At 39.9% G+C, this 14,776-nt stretch overlaps 2 protein-coding genes across 3 annotated transcripts; both read left to right on the forward strand.

The window, feature by feature from the left end:
- Window positions 1-17: 17 nt before the first annotated feature.
- On the forward strand, window positions 18-6,512 carry nop58 (NOP58 ribonucleoprotein homolog (yeast)). Of its 2 annotated transcripts, none has more exons than XM_082524828.1 (15): window positions 18-166; window positions 596-672; window positions 797-849; window positions 1,054-1,178; window positions 1,259-1,395; window positions 1,584-1,648; window positions 1,905-2,039; window positions 2,348-2,493; window positions 2,652-2,778; window positions 2,978-3,141; window positions 3,239-3,373; window positions 5,481-5,542; window positions 5,630-5,781; window positions 5,865-5,989; window positions 6,092-6,512. In XM_082524828.1, the coding sequence occupies exons 1-15, from the start codon at window positions 122-124 to the stop codon at window positions 6,149-6,151; spliced, it is 1,608 nt and encodes a 535-aa protein (XP_082380954.1). In that variant the 5' UTR covers window positions 18-121; the 3' UTR covers window positions 6,152-6,512. The 2 variants fall into 2 exon arrangements, with proteins under 2 accessions (XP_082380954.1, XP_082380953.1); XM_082524827.1 differs by having other exon boundaries at window positions 20-166; window positions 5,862-5,989.
- Window positions 6,513-9,218: 2,706 nt separating this feature from the next.
- Window positions 9,219-14,151, forward strand: wdr12 (WD repeat domain 12). The gene is made up of 13 exons (XM_082524829.1): window positions 9,219-9,415; window positions 9,676-9,770; window positions 10,767-10,861; window positions 10,980-11,086; window positions 11,524-11,639; window positions 11,729-11,883; window positions 11,974-12,019; window positions 12,109-12,194; window positions 12,278-12,418; window positions 13,161-13,266; window positions 13,355-13,487; window positions 13,727-13,799; window positions 13,889-14,151. Exons 1-13 carry the CDS (start codon window positions 9,375-9,377, stop codon window positions 13,958-13,960), a joined length of 1,266 nt encoding a protein of 421 aa, XP_082380955.1. The 5' UTR covers window positions 9,219-9,374; the 3' UTR covers window positions 13,961-14,151.
- The last annotated feature ends 625 nt before the right edge of the window (window positions 14,152-14,776 follow it).

The raw sequence follows: 14,776 nt of genomic DNA on the forward strand, positions 1-14,776 counted from the left end.
GTTTCCTGGTGCCCTGTCCACGCCGCGTGTGTTTCAGAGTGAGAGCAGCAGCGTGGTGATCGAGGTGGAAACGTGAAGGCTCCAGAGGTGTGCGCAATAACTGCACTAAGGCGTTGCCAAAATGCTCGTGTTGTTTGAAACCGCAGCTGGATATGCAATATTCAAAGTAAGTATTCGACTATTGTTTGCAATCTTTTTAAAATGGGCGACTTTAGCACAGGGGCAATTTGCGTTAGCCCGGATTAGCCATCCAGCTAGTTCACTGAGAGTCGGTAGGTGTCATAAACGTGTTATTTACGGTATGAAAAAAGCAATCTCTTCGTTGTACTTGTGGATATGGATTACATTTTTATTTAAAGGTGTTTTGTTTGCGCACGAGCTTGGCTAAGTCATAAGTGAACATCAAGCTTGTACTGTGAAGGGCCTGCAACCACGTGTGCACACTGAGGTGGTGCTGACTCCACATGCATTTTAGAATTGTAGGTTGTTCAAATGCGTCCATCAGCCATTACTTTAAGTTACATTCTTAACGATGTAAGCCATCTCACTGCTTTACATATTTCTTTTAACTAATGTCTGTGTATTGTGTTTTAAGGTTCTCAATGAATCCAAACTGCAGCAGGTCGACAGCCTGTATAAGGAGTTTGAAACTCCCGAAAAAGCCAATAAAATGTAAGTGCTGATGTTACATTTTACCACGTGGCGGCACTCTTTATGCCTGAAATATAACAATGGACTTATTACTATAAATCGTAGATGAAATGTAACTTCCATATATTTCCTTTTGTCCTACCAGCGTTAAGCTGAAGCATTTTGAGAAGTTCCAGGACACAACAGAGGCTTTAGCAGGTAATGAGAAATTTGAGCCCTAATGTTCACCTGAGATTAGTCTGTGATGCAAAGCTGTGTCTGATTAAACATGAGGTATTGCTCAGTCGTCACTACCGCTGAGACCAATTCCTCCTCATACATATGAGAGTTGACACTTTTTGTGTTTTGTGCAAGCGCTTAGCACAGCTAAGCTTTATTTTAGTCTCTATTTCCACTTTTTAGCTGCAACTGCCCTTGTTGAGGGAAAACTTGGCAAGAGTCTGAAGAAGGTCTTGAAGAAAGTTGTTGCCAAGGAAGCTCATGAGCAGCTGGCTATTAGTGATGCAAAACTCGGTGGCGTTATCAAAGTAAGTCACTGATATTTCTGTCAGCCTAAAAGACAGCATTGTTATCGAACGTTGTGTTTCTAATGACTTCTGGTCTTCAGGAAAAACTGGACCTGAGCTGTGTCCACAGCCCTGCTGTGGCTGAACTGATGAGATGCATCAGGGGTCAGATGGAGAGCCTCATCACTGGACTTCCTCCCAGGGAGATGAGTGCTATGTCTTTAGGGTTGGCTCACAGGTTAGTGGTGCATATATTATGTTATATGAATCCAACTGCTGCCTATGATTACATTTGCTGTCTGAAATATTTGTGTAGATTTTTCTCAGCATTCGTCACTACCACTGAGGCAGCAATCCTCTAGCTTATTGAAAATCCCTTCATTAATCTAGAAATTTGAATTAACTCGTGTTCTCATCTGGTTGCAGTTTATCCCGCTACAAGCTGAAGTTCAGTCCTGACAAGGTGGACACAATGATTGTGCAGGCTATTTGTAAGTGTTGTATTACACAGTTATGTCTGTTGTTGTGCCTGCAACATGTCAGACAGTAGTGCAAGAGAACCATCAGCAGTTTAAATTATTTTCAGAATGTCCAAAAACCTTCAGTTTGTTATCATTGCAAACAAAGAAAACATCTAGATTTTTCTTTTTGGGATAATAAAAATGTCAATTATTGATATTTTTGCTCTAAAAATTATCATTTGAGCAGTTAACATCAGCTGTACTGTGTTTTCGTCCTTGCTTCTAGCTCTTCTGGATGACCTCGACAAAGAACTTAATAATTACATAATGCGTTGCAGAGAGTGGTATGGCTGGCATTTCCCTGAGCTGGGAAAAGTGATCACAGACAACTTAGCCTACTGCAAGAGTGTCCGCAAGATAGGTAAGGACCATCCTGCTTTTGCACAACACAGTCAGAGAAGCATATTTAGATATCCTAAATATTTTGAGTAAAGCCAGCAAAAACACAGCATCCTACAATTTCCACATTCAAATTCATTAGCACCTTTTAATTTTATTCAGAGCCTCTTTCAATCCTTTAAAATTTTATGGTTTCCTGTCAGGCTGAGTAAACCACAGTGCTCTGAGCTTGTTTAAAGTCAGCGTATTGTTGCTCTAAGACTTGCGTGCATTGGTTTAACTTCCATGTGGTGACATTCCTGAGTAACTGCCATATGTTTGTGTCTGCAGGTGATCGCACAAACGTCGCCAGCTCTGATCTATCAGATATCCTCCCAGAGGAGATCGAGGCAGAGGTTAAACTGGCTGCTGAAATCTCCATGGGAACAGAAGTGTCAGAGGAGGACATTGGCAACATCAGGCACCTATGTGATCAGGTGGTGTGCTCACTGTTTGCTACAGTGACTGTGATGGCAATGACTGTTGTCTGTTGCAAACACAGGGTTTTCTGTGCGTCTTTGCCTTTTGTGACTGGTACCCTGCATTCATGAATTTGTTTTTGAATGTTTTCTTTATTTTTTTTTTTCTCCCATAGGTGGTAGAGATTTCAGAATACCGGGCTCAGCTCTACGACTACCTGAAGAACAGAATGATGGCAATCGCTCCCAACCTCACTGTAATGGTGGGGGAGCTGGTTGGCGCCCGTCTCATCTCACATGCAGGTGAATTGGGGGGGGGGGGGGAATGTCATTTGTGAAAACTGGCCTAGCAGTGATGATGATGACACTAAGTCACTTTCCTGAACATGACTGATGGTTTTAAGTCACTACCTCATCTGAGCTGGCAGTGAAAGCACTAGTAGTCAGGTCTTTGAAGAGCGCCATAGCTACAGTTCTTTGTTTCATTCATTGTGCGATCCAGGTTCCCTTCTGAATCTGGCAAAGCATCCAGCCTCCACAGTCCAGATCCTTGGAGCAGAGAAGGCTCTTTTTAGAGCCCTGAAGACGCGCAAAGACACACCCAAGTATGGTCTCATATACCATGCTTCTCTAGTGGGCCAGACAACTGCTAAGAACAAGGGCAAGGTATGTTCTTAGAGTGTGATATGTGACTGAATAATGGTTGGTGGCCACAATGTGAAGCTGTCAACTCAGGCTTTGGTTTTCTGTAATGCCAATGCAGATTTCCAGGATGCTGGCAGCTAAAGCAGCCCTGGCTATTCGCTATGATGCTCTCGGAGAAGACACAAATGCAGAAATGGGTGCAGAGAACCGTGCAAAGCTGGAGGCCAGACTACGTCAGTTGGAAGATAAGGGGGTAAGTACAGCTACAACCCCTATTCCAGAAAAGTTGGGATGCTATTTAACATCCTTGGCCCTGACGTCCACATATGTGGACATCACATTTTGGGTTGTCTGACCAAAATACTAAATCTTGCTCTACAAGGGCCTGATATCCACTTACAAGGACAGTATACTGCCACTGTTGTATCGAAATTTAAAACAAATGTCCTCATAGAGCTGGGCAATATGGCCTAAAATCAATATCACGGTATAATTTGAAGCATGTGACATGTATATCGCAATATTCTGTATAACGTATTTTACACACTATAAGGCACGCTTAGGATCCTTTAATTTTCTCAAAAATTGACAGTGTGCCTTATGTATGAATTCTGGTTGTGCTTACTGACCTCTAACTGATTTTATGTGGTAAACGCTGCGCAGAAATCTGTCAAAAAAAAAAAATTTAATACGACTTTGGTAAGCTATGAAGGCGTACAGCTTGATGGATTACCGGAGCCTTACGGCTGCCGTAGTCAGGAGCCTCGTGGAGTAATCTGGGTCCAAAACTCCTCCTTCAGGTCCCAAAGTCAGTCAAACACTACAGCATCACTGAGAGTTAAAAACTGTCTAAATTCTTTAATTTTTAATAAAATAATCAGCGTTGCGGCTTTACCAGGTTTAACAATTAAGTTTAACATCCAGGCATCCATGAAAACAGAATTTATTAAATTCAACGGCGTTAGAAGTTAGCAGGAAGTTTGCTCACTAGTTTCCACCTAAACATGATATGCCATGTTCTGACTGAGAGATTAATCATTAATATATTGCAACAACATGGGAATAGAGCAGCTGCGAGAAAATTCTGCATTAATGAATCAATGGTACGGAAGTGGAGGAAGTGCAGTTTTTGGCTTTTCCCATATCCCAAAAGTGCTTTGTCTCTTTGCTGTTACTGTCGCCCGGCATAATTTGCAGATATTGTTCGCAGCCGCTGCAATGTTTTCGACCAAAACAGGCACCGCTTGATGAGACCGTCACCATGCGCTATCGCGGTATAGTCAAAATGTCTACCGTTGGTCAAATTTATATTGTTTCTACTGTATACTGTTTATACCGCCCACAGCTATGTCCTCATATGTGGAACAAAAAATGGGCAAAAATAAAAATCTGGTAATTCTTTGTTTTTACATTCATTAGGTCCCAATATGTCCAAATATCAAAGAGAAATTAAAAATGCATGTCATGGAAGAGTTTGGGTCTTAGCAGTTTTTAAAATCCAAAACTTACCATTTTTAAGCAGCAAAAAAGGTAGTGTTGAATGATGGGACAAAGCTGTTTAATAATTAACACAGCATAGCACCCCATTTTGTTATAGCAGTCCTTAAATGTCTGGGAACTGGGAAGATGAATGTCATCCTTTTCTTGTCTTCGTTGTAATGTGTCAATGGATTCCAGTGGTCAAAGGTCTGGGTCAGACCAGTACCCAACCTGTTCTACTGTGAAACCATGTAATAGATGCCTTATGCCATTTAGTTTTGTCTGGTTTAACTATGCAAGGGTTCTACTCTGGATGGTAATCCTGTGTTGCTCTAAATCCAGTGTATACCTTTCAGTATTGATGGTGCCTCTCCAGATGTGACAGTTGCATAACCATCAATGCATCCCTGTACTATCAGAGGCTTTTGAACTGACTGCTGATAAGAAGCCACATGGCCTCTCGCCCCTATAGTTCACAGGACTGGATATCCCTATTTTCTAGAAAGAATTGCAAATTTGATTTGTCTGATCACTGGAGAGTTTCTCGTTTTGCTTTAGTCTGAACATTAGCCCTAAGAACACAACAGCAGTTCTGGCTCATGTTCACAAATGTGGCTGTACCTCAGGAGGTGGAGCAGGTCATCTACTAATCAGACAGTTCGCCATTCCATGTCTGGCTACTCCAGTATCCCCAGTCCTTGAGCAAGATGCTAAATGCAAGTAGTATCTTGCTCCAATATAGCACTTTTGAGTGTCCAGGTAGAAAAGTACTATATGTAATGGATTTTTGTATTTCTTCTGAATCTGTTATCCTGGTAAAATCCCTGTTTTTGTTATTTTTTCCCCCTCCTTTAGTCATTGAATCCACATTTTCTTTTCAGATCCGAAGAATCAGTGGAACAGGCAAAGCAATGGCAAAGGTAGAGAAATACCAGCACAAGAGGTTAGTTGTCACTTGCAGCATATTTTGCATATTTCCACATCTACACATGTATGGTGGTTAATGCCTGCTACTACTTTTCCTTCACAGTGAAGTGAGAATTTATGATCCGTCAGGTGATTCTACGATTCCGTCCACATCGAAGAAGAGGAAGTTTGAAGAGGTAGAAGAAGAGGATGCCACAGAGCCCACGACATCAGCAGTCAAACCCAAAAAGGCAAAACGGGAGTTGGTAATAGAAGGTGAGTGAGTTTGGAATCAATCCTCTGCCTCCTGTGCATTTGGATCTGTGATGCTGATAGTGTTCTGGCTCTGTGTTTAGAAGAAGAACAAGCAGAAACATCAGCGGCAGCAGAGGAGACCCCGAAGAAAAAGAAGAAAAAGAAGGATAAGAAAGCAGAGGAGGAAATGGAAGAACCAAAGGAAGAAGAGGTGGTAGCAGTTACTGAGGTAAGATGGAAGCTAAAGTTTTAAAATTATCCCTTTTTTTTCTTCCTCCCCTTTAATGATCGAACTCTCTCTCTCTCTCTCTCTCTCTGTCTCTCTCTCTAGACAACAGAGAAGAAGAAAAAAAAGAAAAAGAAGGTAAAGGAGGAGCAGGAAGAAGATTGAAAAGAGGAGAGTGTAAATAGATTTTTGTCTTTTATTTTTATTATTCAATTGTATTTTCTGAGGACTACAGTATTGAGTGCCTGTCTGTGGACATCTGAAAAGAAGTTCGAAGTAAACATCAGAGTAATCATTAGATCTCATTCTTTTCTCTGGTCATAAAGAGACTGTACAATAAAAGTTTTTTGGGTTTTTTTTTTTTTTTTTTTTTTTCAAAGATGTTTAAGCTTAATCTACCAGAAGCCTCTGTAGACAAGCATTTGTTTTATTCATGAAGAGATCTAGTTTTGTCATGAGTTCAGTACAGATTTCCCAGTTCTCTTGTGATAAACAAAGCCTGGTGAAATAAAACCTTTTGCTCAAATGCTGTGTGTGTGTGTTTGTTTTTTTTAATGTACAAATAAATGCATCCAGCAGGGGTGGGAAGTAATTAAGTACAAACACTTCACTTATTATACTAGCTAGATTTAGCTGTCTGCAATAGTATGAGTATTTATTTTTCTGACTACTTTCAATCCCTATATTTTTCCACAACACTTTCTACTTATATTTTCAAAACAGATTTGTTACTTTAGGTTCAGTGGTATTATCTATAGTGTTATAAGTGAGGTTTTTCTAAGTAGCATGTAATTTCAAATTCAACATTTTTATCAGCTAAACAAATGTCAGCAAACTGTGTGAACACAGTGTGTCTGCTAGCTAAAGGTACAGCTGCTGGGTTTCCCTGGGAGAGAAAAGAGTAACTTCACTCAAAGATGGAAAAAGATATAGTATATGTTTTGGGTTGTTTTTTTTTAAGCCTCATGCCCAGTACATTTGAACTTGAATCAAAGTGTTTGGAAAAGTGTCAAATTTTGGTCCTATAACATGTGAGGGTAGGATGCCCCACCTCATTCTGACATAGTCATAGGACTGCATGATGTGAGGAGTTTGCTCTAGTGATTATATTTAAAATGACTTGCACTCTAAATAAAGAAAATAACATGAGTGCAAAGATACAAGATTGTGTGGATGACCAAATGGTGCCATTTAAGGACAAGCAAATTCAAGCAGTACCTAATCAGTAAATTAAGAAAACAGAATTTGAAAATATTAGTCCTTGCTTTATGAATTCAAAAAATGAAGCAATAAGAGAGGGCAAGCCAACCGGTCGCTGCAGATGGTCGCCCTTCCCTGAGTCTGGATCTCCCGGAGGTTTCATCCTGTTACAAGGGAGTTTTTCATTCCTACTGTAGCCAAGTGCTTGATTTTAGGGGGCCATTTAATTGTCAGAGTTTTCTCTGTATTGTTGTAGGTTCATACATTAGAATATAAACCACCTTCAGGCAATTTCTGTTGTGATTTGGCAGAATACAAGTAAAACTGTATTGACTCAAATAAGGCAAGATGCATGTGTATAAAGTGTAATGTGCACCTTTGTTTTACAGCACAGAAGAACTGTTAAGAAAAGTTTCACACACTGTCACGGAATGACAGCAAAATCTCACAACGTGAGAATTAATATTCGAACCTAAGGCTGTATCAAGCCATACTTAGTTATTTGTTTAAAAATTGGTTGACATTTTTTGAATACTTAGAAAGCAAAATTATTTTTTTTAACAGTTGTGTAATTATTTATGAGTTAATAATTTTCTCTGTTGATGTCTGGCACTATTGGAGAGGGGTTGTCTGAAATTTCAAATTATTTATTTTGGCACTAAAACGGTCCAAAATGACTCGGATCATTTTCAGCATGTACCATCAAAATGTGTGCAGTAGAGGGTTAAGGCCACATTAAGAAAAATAATATTGTTGTTCATTCTGAGAATAAAGTCCAAATATTGAGATTAAAGTTGAAAGTGTATTTTGAGGAAATATCAAAATGTGGAGATTACAGTTGTTTCAAGACAAACCATACTTCAGAATCAGTTTAAGTAACAAGAAAGTAAATGATTTCTCTTTTAGCTCATAGACACAGTGTGGTGATCAGTATAAAGACATTAAGAAGATGGTGTAGAAAGCTGGATCTGGTTAGGTGGAAAACAACCAATGGCTCTTAATGCAAGGTTATTGATGATTACACCCTCATGCAATGAAGATGATGTATCAAAAGACAGCTGATCAATTTGTTTCACTAAGCTATCTAAACAATGAATTGTAATTGTAATCACATGTCAACTTTTTTTTCTCAAAATAGATGTTCGACTTAATCTCGAAATTTTTACTGTACTCTCAAAATGATGAACAATATATTCTTTTCTTAATGTGGCCCCAATACTCCCCCCACCTGTTGAATCCCACCGTAATCCCTGACTTTTCTTATTTTACTGTTGGTGTGGAGGCAAAGTCACCCTATAAGTAGGCAATAGAAAATAGGTATAAAATGTTCTCAAACTGAATACATTAATTTGAACCAAAATTTAAATAACAATAATATTTATATTTTCATGTTCTAATATTATTTTTATTATTACATTTATATAGTATAAGGTTACCTTTGTACAAAAATGGTTATAAAAAATTTCCTCCTTGGAGCTCATTTTTACTTTCTTTCTTTGAGTACATTTCGGAGTTTGTACTTTTGCTTTAGTAAAGAATTTACATTTTTAATTAGGCAAAAACATTTAAACCCTTTGAAGCTCTCATTACATATAAAGGCGATATACTCAGACCTGATGCTTTGGACTCGTGTTTATACTCATATGCTAATACATTGTATTGTCAGGTGAAGCTAACCTTCGTTTTTAATGATTAAAAGTGCTGATAAGCTATCAGAAGTTATGAGGAAACTTTGGTATTGGTTATTTTGTTCACCCAATGTAAATAAAAATATTATTTCTATTAAATTCCACCGTGTATACTGACAAATGCTATCTCACATCGATGAATGTAAAAAGCAGTCTCTCGATCTTTTAGGTCATTAATACAAACATTTTACATTGATGTTCATCTAATCATCGTAATAACTGGTTCGTAGAGGATTTATCATTAAATACATTACCGTTGAGTTCTGCCATCCTAAGGAAGTCAGTCCGGACTCCCGAGTGACCAAACTTGGGTGCTTGGGAGAAGCGGAAGTTCGCATACTGGCCAGGCGTCACTAGACGATCGCAGAGCTTCTGCTTTTCGTTTTGCAGTGGTTTGTTTCGTACCACATGGCAAAACTGCACGAGAAGCGTGTTATGAGGATTCCTTGTATTTTAATATTCTAGAGCTCGTGGTTGGCAAAATAAACACTTAGCTAAAAATGTCTCAGATACAGGCAAGATTCTTCACAGAAGACAAAAGGTGAGGTTTAAAAGAAAGAAAGAAAAAACTCAACAGAAAATGACAAACAAGCAAGCGAGCTAGCTAACTTGCTAGCTGTAATTTAGAGTAAACAGTATCATCTCATTGTGGGATGTTCTGTCTTTTCCTCTAGCAAATTTTTTTTTTATCTGTAGTTCTGATCGTGGCTAGTTCGTAGCGATGTTTTTTTTAAATGCTAATGCTAACAATGTGAAGTTATGTAGACTCCGGCAGCAGCTAAAATATGTCTATCTCTGTAGGTACGTTGTAGATGATGTCCCGTTCTCCATCCCAGCTGCATCCGAAGTGCAGGATCTCAGCAATGTAATCAACAAGCTGCTGGAAGCTAAAAATGGTAAGCTCACTTTATCATAGGCACACAAACTATTCCCCACCTTCTTTACAATTCAGCCTCCAGCTGCAGAGCTGTAAACACAGAATAAATAGCATTATAATCCTAATCCTCAATCACAGGGGCGGATCTACATGGAGTGGCACGTGGTGGCACCGCATGGCAGATCGATGGGCTGGCATGCCCTAAAATATTCTTGTAAGCAACTGATGCTTACGATTGTGCCAGAGTACATTTTGAATCAATGCCATGGGCATTTTTAGATTTCACACATGCATTGATTGTTACACTCTGGGGTCTATGGACACGCCTCATCTCCAAATCACCTGACCGATTTAAGATGCCATAGCAACAAGCTGCAGCCACGTTTAATCTCCATTCAACTTGTGTTGAAAGTTCAGGCTTCAAACTATACACCAGTTTTTAAATTTTATTGATAGGCCACTAAATCCGGAGCTACAATCATAAAAATACATGTGATGCTTTTTTCTACTATTGTCACATTTAATGTGGGATGAAATGGTAAAAAGTTTGTTTTCTAAGGACAGCACAAAAAAAGATCAGGAAAAAATGCCACCCCTTTTGTATTAGTGTAAAAGTGTACCATATTGACCAATAAAAAATTATTTGGCAACACATGGGATTTGGTTATTTAGGAAGAGGTGAACATTTTCGGAATGACGGCTGCGGGAGAGAGAAAGAGAGAACGAGTGTCTCCAGATGAAGAACAGACTGAGTGATGCACCTCCTGCTGTTAGGCCTGCAGGGTTTAGGCCTGTGGTGTTCTCCACTTTCTTGTAGCAGACAAACTATTTTTTGCACTGGCACAAATACTGTGTGTGGCATCTTATTGTGGCACCTGATTGTTCTGTAGATTTAGTTTTAGTAGTATTTTTAAATGGTTGTGCTATATGTTTGTGTATGTGTATGTCAAATGTAGTCCTTATCACAGACTGTACTTCTAAAAATCTCAGATAATTTATTTGGTTCTCTTAACAGCTTCTCACAGTAAAGTGGACTTTGACTTCCTGGTCAGGGGTCAGTTCCTGCGAACCTCACTGTCAACTCACATGGCGACAGAGGGTATATCGACGGTATGGCCTGCTATAGTGCTTAAACTCGTATGGCTATATTGTATAAAGCGAGTCACAAGCATCCACATGAGTAAAACAACATTAACCAGATGTTTTACTCTGTTTGCCCATGTTCCAGGAAGAAGTTGTGGAGATAGAATACGTGGAGCGGATCACGGCCCCAGAACCCGAGGAGTGTATGATGCATGATGACTGGATTAGCTCTGTAGATGCTGATGCTGAATGGTAAGATGGTTAAGAGCAGACCATCAGTGTGCTTTTTATTAATTGGGAAATTAGATCAGCAAAAAGTTTGTTGTGATGTGTTCATATTTTCTTTTTTTGTCTTCTTGGTTGTTCATTAGCTAAACAAAAGTCTTAAACCACCCCTTATTCTTTATCTTTTACTTTCAAGGAGCCAGACTTTCTATTCCTTTTAAAATAGTGCTGCAGGCTTTCTGAAAGTCTTGTCTAATTTGTCTTTAGACATTGGCTTCTTTTTCAGTTCAGTTCTTGTACATGGCAAAGAACCAGAAGCTCGAAGCTTCTATATGAACATAAAATTTCACAGCAACATTTTTTTTATATATAATATCCATAAAATCTTTAGTGAAACTGAAGATGTTTGAGCAGAAGGCTCATAATGATTTGAAATGGAATGACCCTTATTTTTTCCCCTGCAGGATACTAACAGGGTCATACGACAAGACTGCCAGAATTTGGTCTACTGAGGGCAAGCCTGCGATGACTGTGGCTGGACATACAGATGTGGTCAAAGACGTAGCCTGGGTCAAAAGAGGTAAGTGGGACAAAATGAAACAGACATGTACTGCTATGTTAATAGTCAAAGGCTTTATTAAGTCCTCTTTGTGGATGTTTTCTGTGTAGAGGGTCTGACCTCTCTGCTTCTGACGGCCTCTCTGGACCAAACTGTGTTACTGTGGGAGTGGAACTCGGAGAGAAACAAGGTGAAAGCCAGACATTGCTGTCGTGGACACGCGGGGAGTGTTGACACCATTTCTGTAGACCCCACAGGAACGAAGGTAAGGTTGGAGAGGGCAAGACAAAAACTTAAAAGACAACAAAGAGTGCTGCGATTAATGACTTTGGATGTTTGTGGTAAACACTTTCAGTTCTGCAGTGGCTCCTGGGACAAAATGTTGAAGATCTGGTCAGCAGGTATGATCCCAGAATGATTCAAGGCCTCTTTATTGTTAAAAAAGGTATTGTTGTGATGCTGCTATAAACTATATTTCCTGTGCTGTCAGTGCCTACAGATGAGCAGGATGAGATCGAGGAGCCGGCTGACAGACCAAGGAAAAAACAGAAGACTCAGCAGCTTGGCCTTACCAGGGTGAGTGCACAACCAGAGTATGATTGACTGGAGATAAGCCCACTAAGTCATTGCAAAATGAGTTTTTGTTTTCTTGGGCACAGACTCCCTTGATGACATTATCGGGACACAGCGAGGCAGTGTCATCTGTCCTGTGGTGTGACAGTGAGGAGGTTTGTAGTGCGTCTTGGGACCACACCATCCGCATATGGGACGTCGATACTGGAGGGATGAAAACTACGTTGGTGAGAAAAATAGAAAGTGACTGAATTAGCGATAATAAACACTTTTGGTTGTTTCATGTGACAGATTAATGAGCATCATCCTACAGTTGGCAGTTCGTCTTGTAATCGGAAGGTTGCCGGTTTGAGCACCGGCTCCGACAGTCTCGGTCGTTGTGTCCTTGGGCAAGATACTTCACCCGTTGCCTACTGATGGTGGTCAAAGGGTCAGGTGGCGCCAGTCTCCGACAGCCTCGCCTCTGTCAGTGCGCCAGGGCAGCTGTGGCTACAATGTAGCTTGCCATCACATGTGTGTGAATGCGTGGATGACTGAATGTAGTATGAAGTGCTTTGGGGTCTATAGGGACTAAGTAAAGTGCTATACAAATACAGGCCATTTACCATTTACAGGCTTTTATTCTATTAGCTATGTCACAGAGGGTGAAACACAGGTATAAATGATAAAAAAGACTCAGAGCCACAATTTGACTTGTTTCTTCAGTGTATGAGTGATTTAAAATGCCTATAATAGAGGAAATCAAACCAGTGACATACACTACGTATTACTGCTATATGCCTGTGTGTAGTGGATGTATGCAATGCATGTCCCAATCCTAAGAAAAATTAGGGTTGCAGACTAATTCAAAACTCGGTTAACATCTCAAATAGTTTGAAATAGCATATTTATCAACCACCAAGTTTACCTTTTGTTATCATATTCTCAGTTTTCCAGTATTTACCAGTTTCACTGTTTTTCTTTTCACAGACGGGCAGCAAAGTGTTTAACTGTATTTCCTACTCACCTTTGTGTCGACGGCTGGCCTCAGGTAGCACCGATAGACACATCCGACTGTGGGACCCTCGCACCAAAGGTACGACTGTTCTAAATGTCACAGACATCTATGTTTCGACTTGTATTGTTGTTTGTCACTCTTGTCATCTTTACAACTCTTCTTTCAGATGGGTCTCTTGTTCTGCTGTCGCTGACCTCTCACACTGGCTGGGTTACCGCTGTCAAGTGGGCACCATCACATGCGCACCAGTTGGTCTCGGGTTCCCTTGACAACCTAGTCAAACTTTGGGATACCAGAAGGTAAGTGAAGCTCATAATTGGTACTACTGTTAAGGGCTCCGCTCTAGTCACAAGGAACATATTTCTAATGGGACATGACCAGAGGTGGAAGTATTGAAGTACAAATACTTAGTTACTGTACTTAAGTAGAATTTTCAGGCATCTGTACTTGACCCAAGTATTTATTGTTCTGATTACTTCTTTAACAGAAATATTTTCTACTCTTTACATATTTAAAAAATTTCTCTGTTGTCTCCCAGCTGTAAGGCTCCTCTGTATGACCTGGCGGCCCATGAAGACAAAGTATTTTGTGTGGACTGGACAGAAAGCGGGGTACGATGTGTACGATATTTGCACACCAACAGTTGATAGATGGAAACAGTGATGTTCTCACAGTGTCCTCTCTCTGTTTCTGTTTGCAGCTGATGCTGAGTGGAGGCGCAGATAACAAGTTGTACACCTACAGATACTCAGCCCAACAGGCAGAGGCATAAAGATTCAGCACACATTGGACAGACAGACACAAAGACAATATTCAGGACTTAAATCAAGGACTTCAAAGTGTTGGACAAATATCTTGGCTTTGTTCTTTGCTTTCCTGATTCGTTTTACACAAATGTTCTTACAGCTCGTCCTCGTTTCAGTGTTATCCAAACAGATTATAAATTAAATCTTTCTCCTAAAATGTTGTCTCCTCACCTTCATTTAACTATACAGTATTTATATATAACAGTTTATAAAGTGTGTGTGTGCTCTGGAGCAGGATATCAAGGATGTCACTGTACTGATTCATCTTCCCCTCAACCCTGACTAGTCTTCCAGTTACTCAAGTTAAAGAAACATTTGACAGATCAGAACTGTCAGTGGAAGCAGCTGCTGGTCATCTTCTACACCACCATCATCCAGTCTGTCCTGCACACCAGTCACTGTTTGGTTTTGCTCAGCCGCGAAGAAGGACAATGGGCAATCAGGTCTGCAGAGAGGATCGTTCAGTTCATTTCAATTAGCAAAATGCCTACACAACATCAGTTGGACAACCTCAAGGTTTATATTAATAAACTACCTTTTAAAAATGTTTAACACATTATAAACTTCCTCATATTTCTCAAGAGCCAAAGTCAACCTGTTGACTATTTCCTCCAACTGGTTTGTCAGTGGAGGTGTGATGAAAAAAGGAGCTCCAACTCCTCCTTGATTAATATGCCTAACATAACTTTCTTAACAACTTGACGACTGAAACCAACTGATATGACCAGATAAGCTTTCCAACATATTGGTGCTGAAGTTCCTAAGGGACTCATTCATTTATA

The sequence above is a fragment of the Aulonocara stuartgranti genome (assembly GCF_965226115.1).
Source record: "Aulonocara stuartgranti genome assembly, chromosome: 23".
Classification (NCBI taxonomy): domain Eukaryota; kingdom Metazoa; phylum Chordata; class Actinopteri; order Cichliformes; family Cichlidae; genus Aulonocara; species Aulonocara stuartgranti.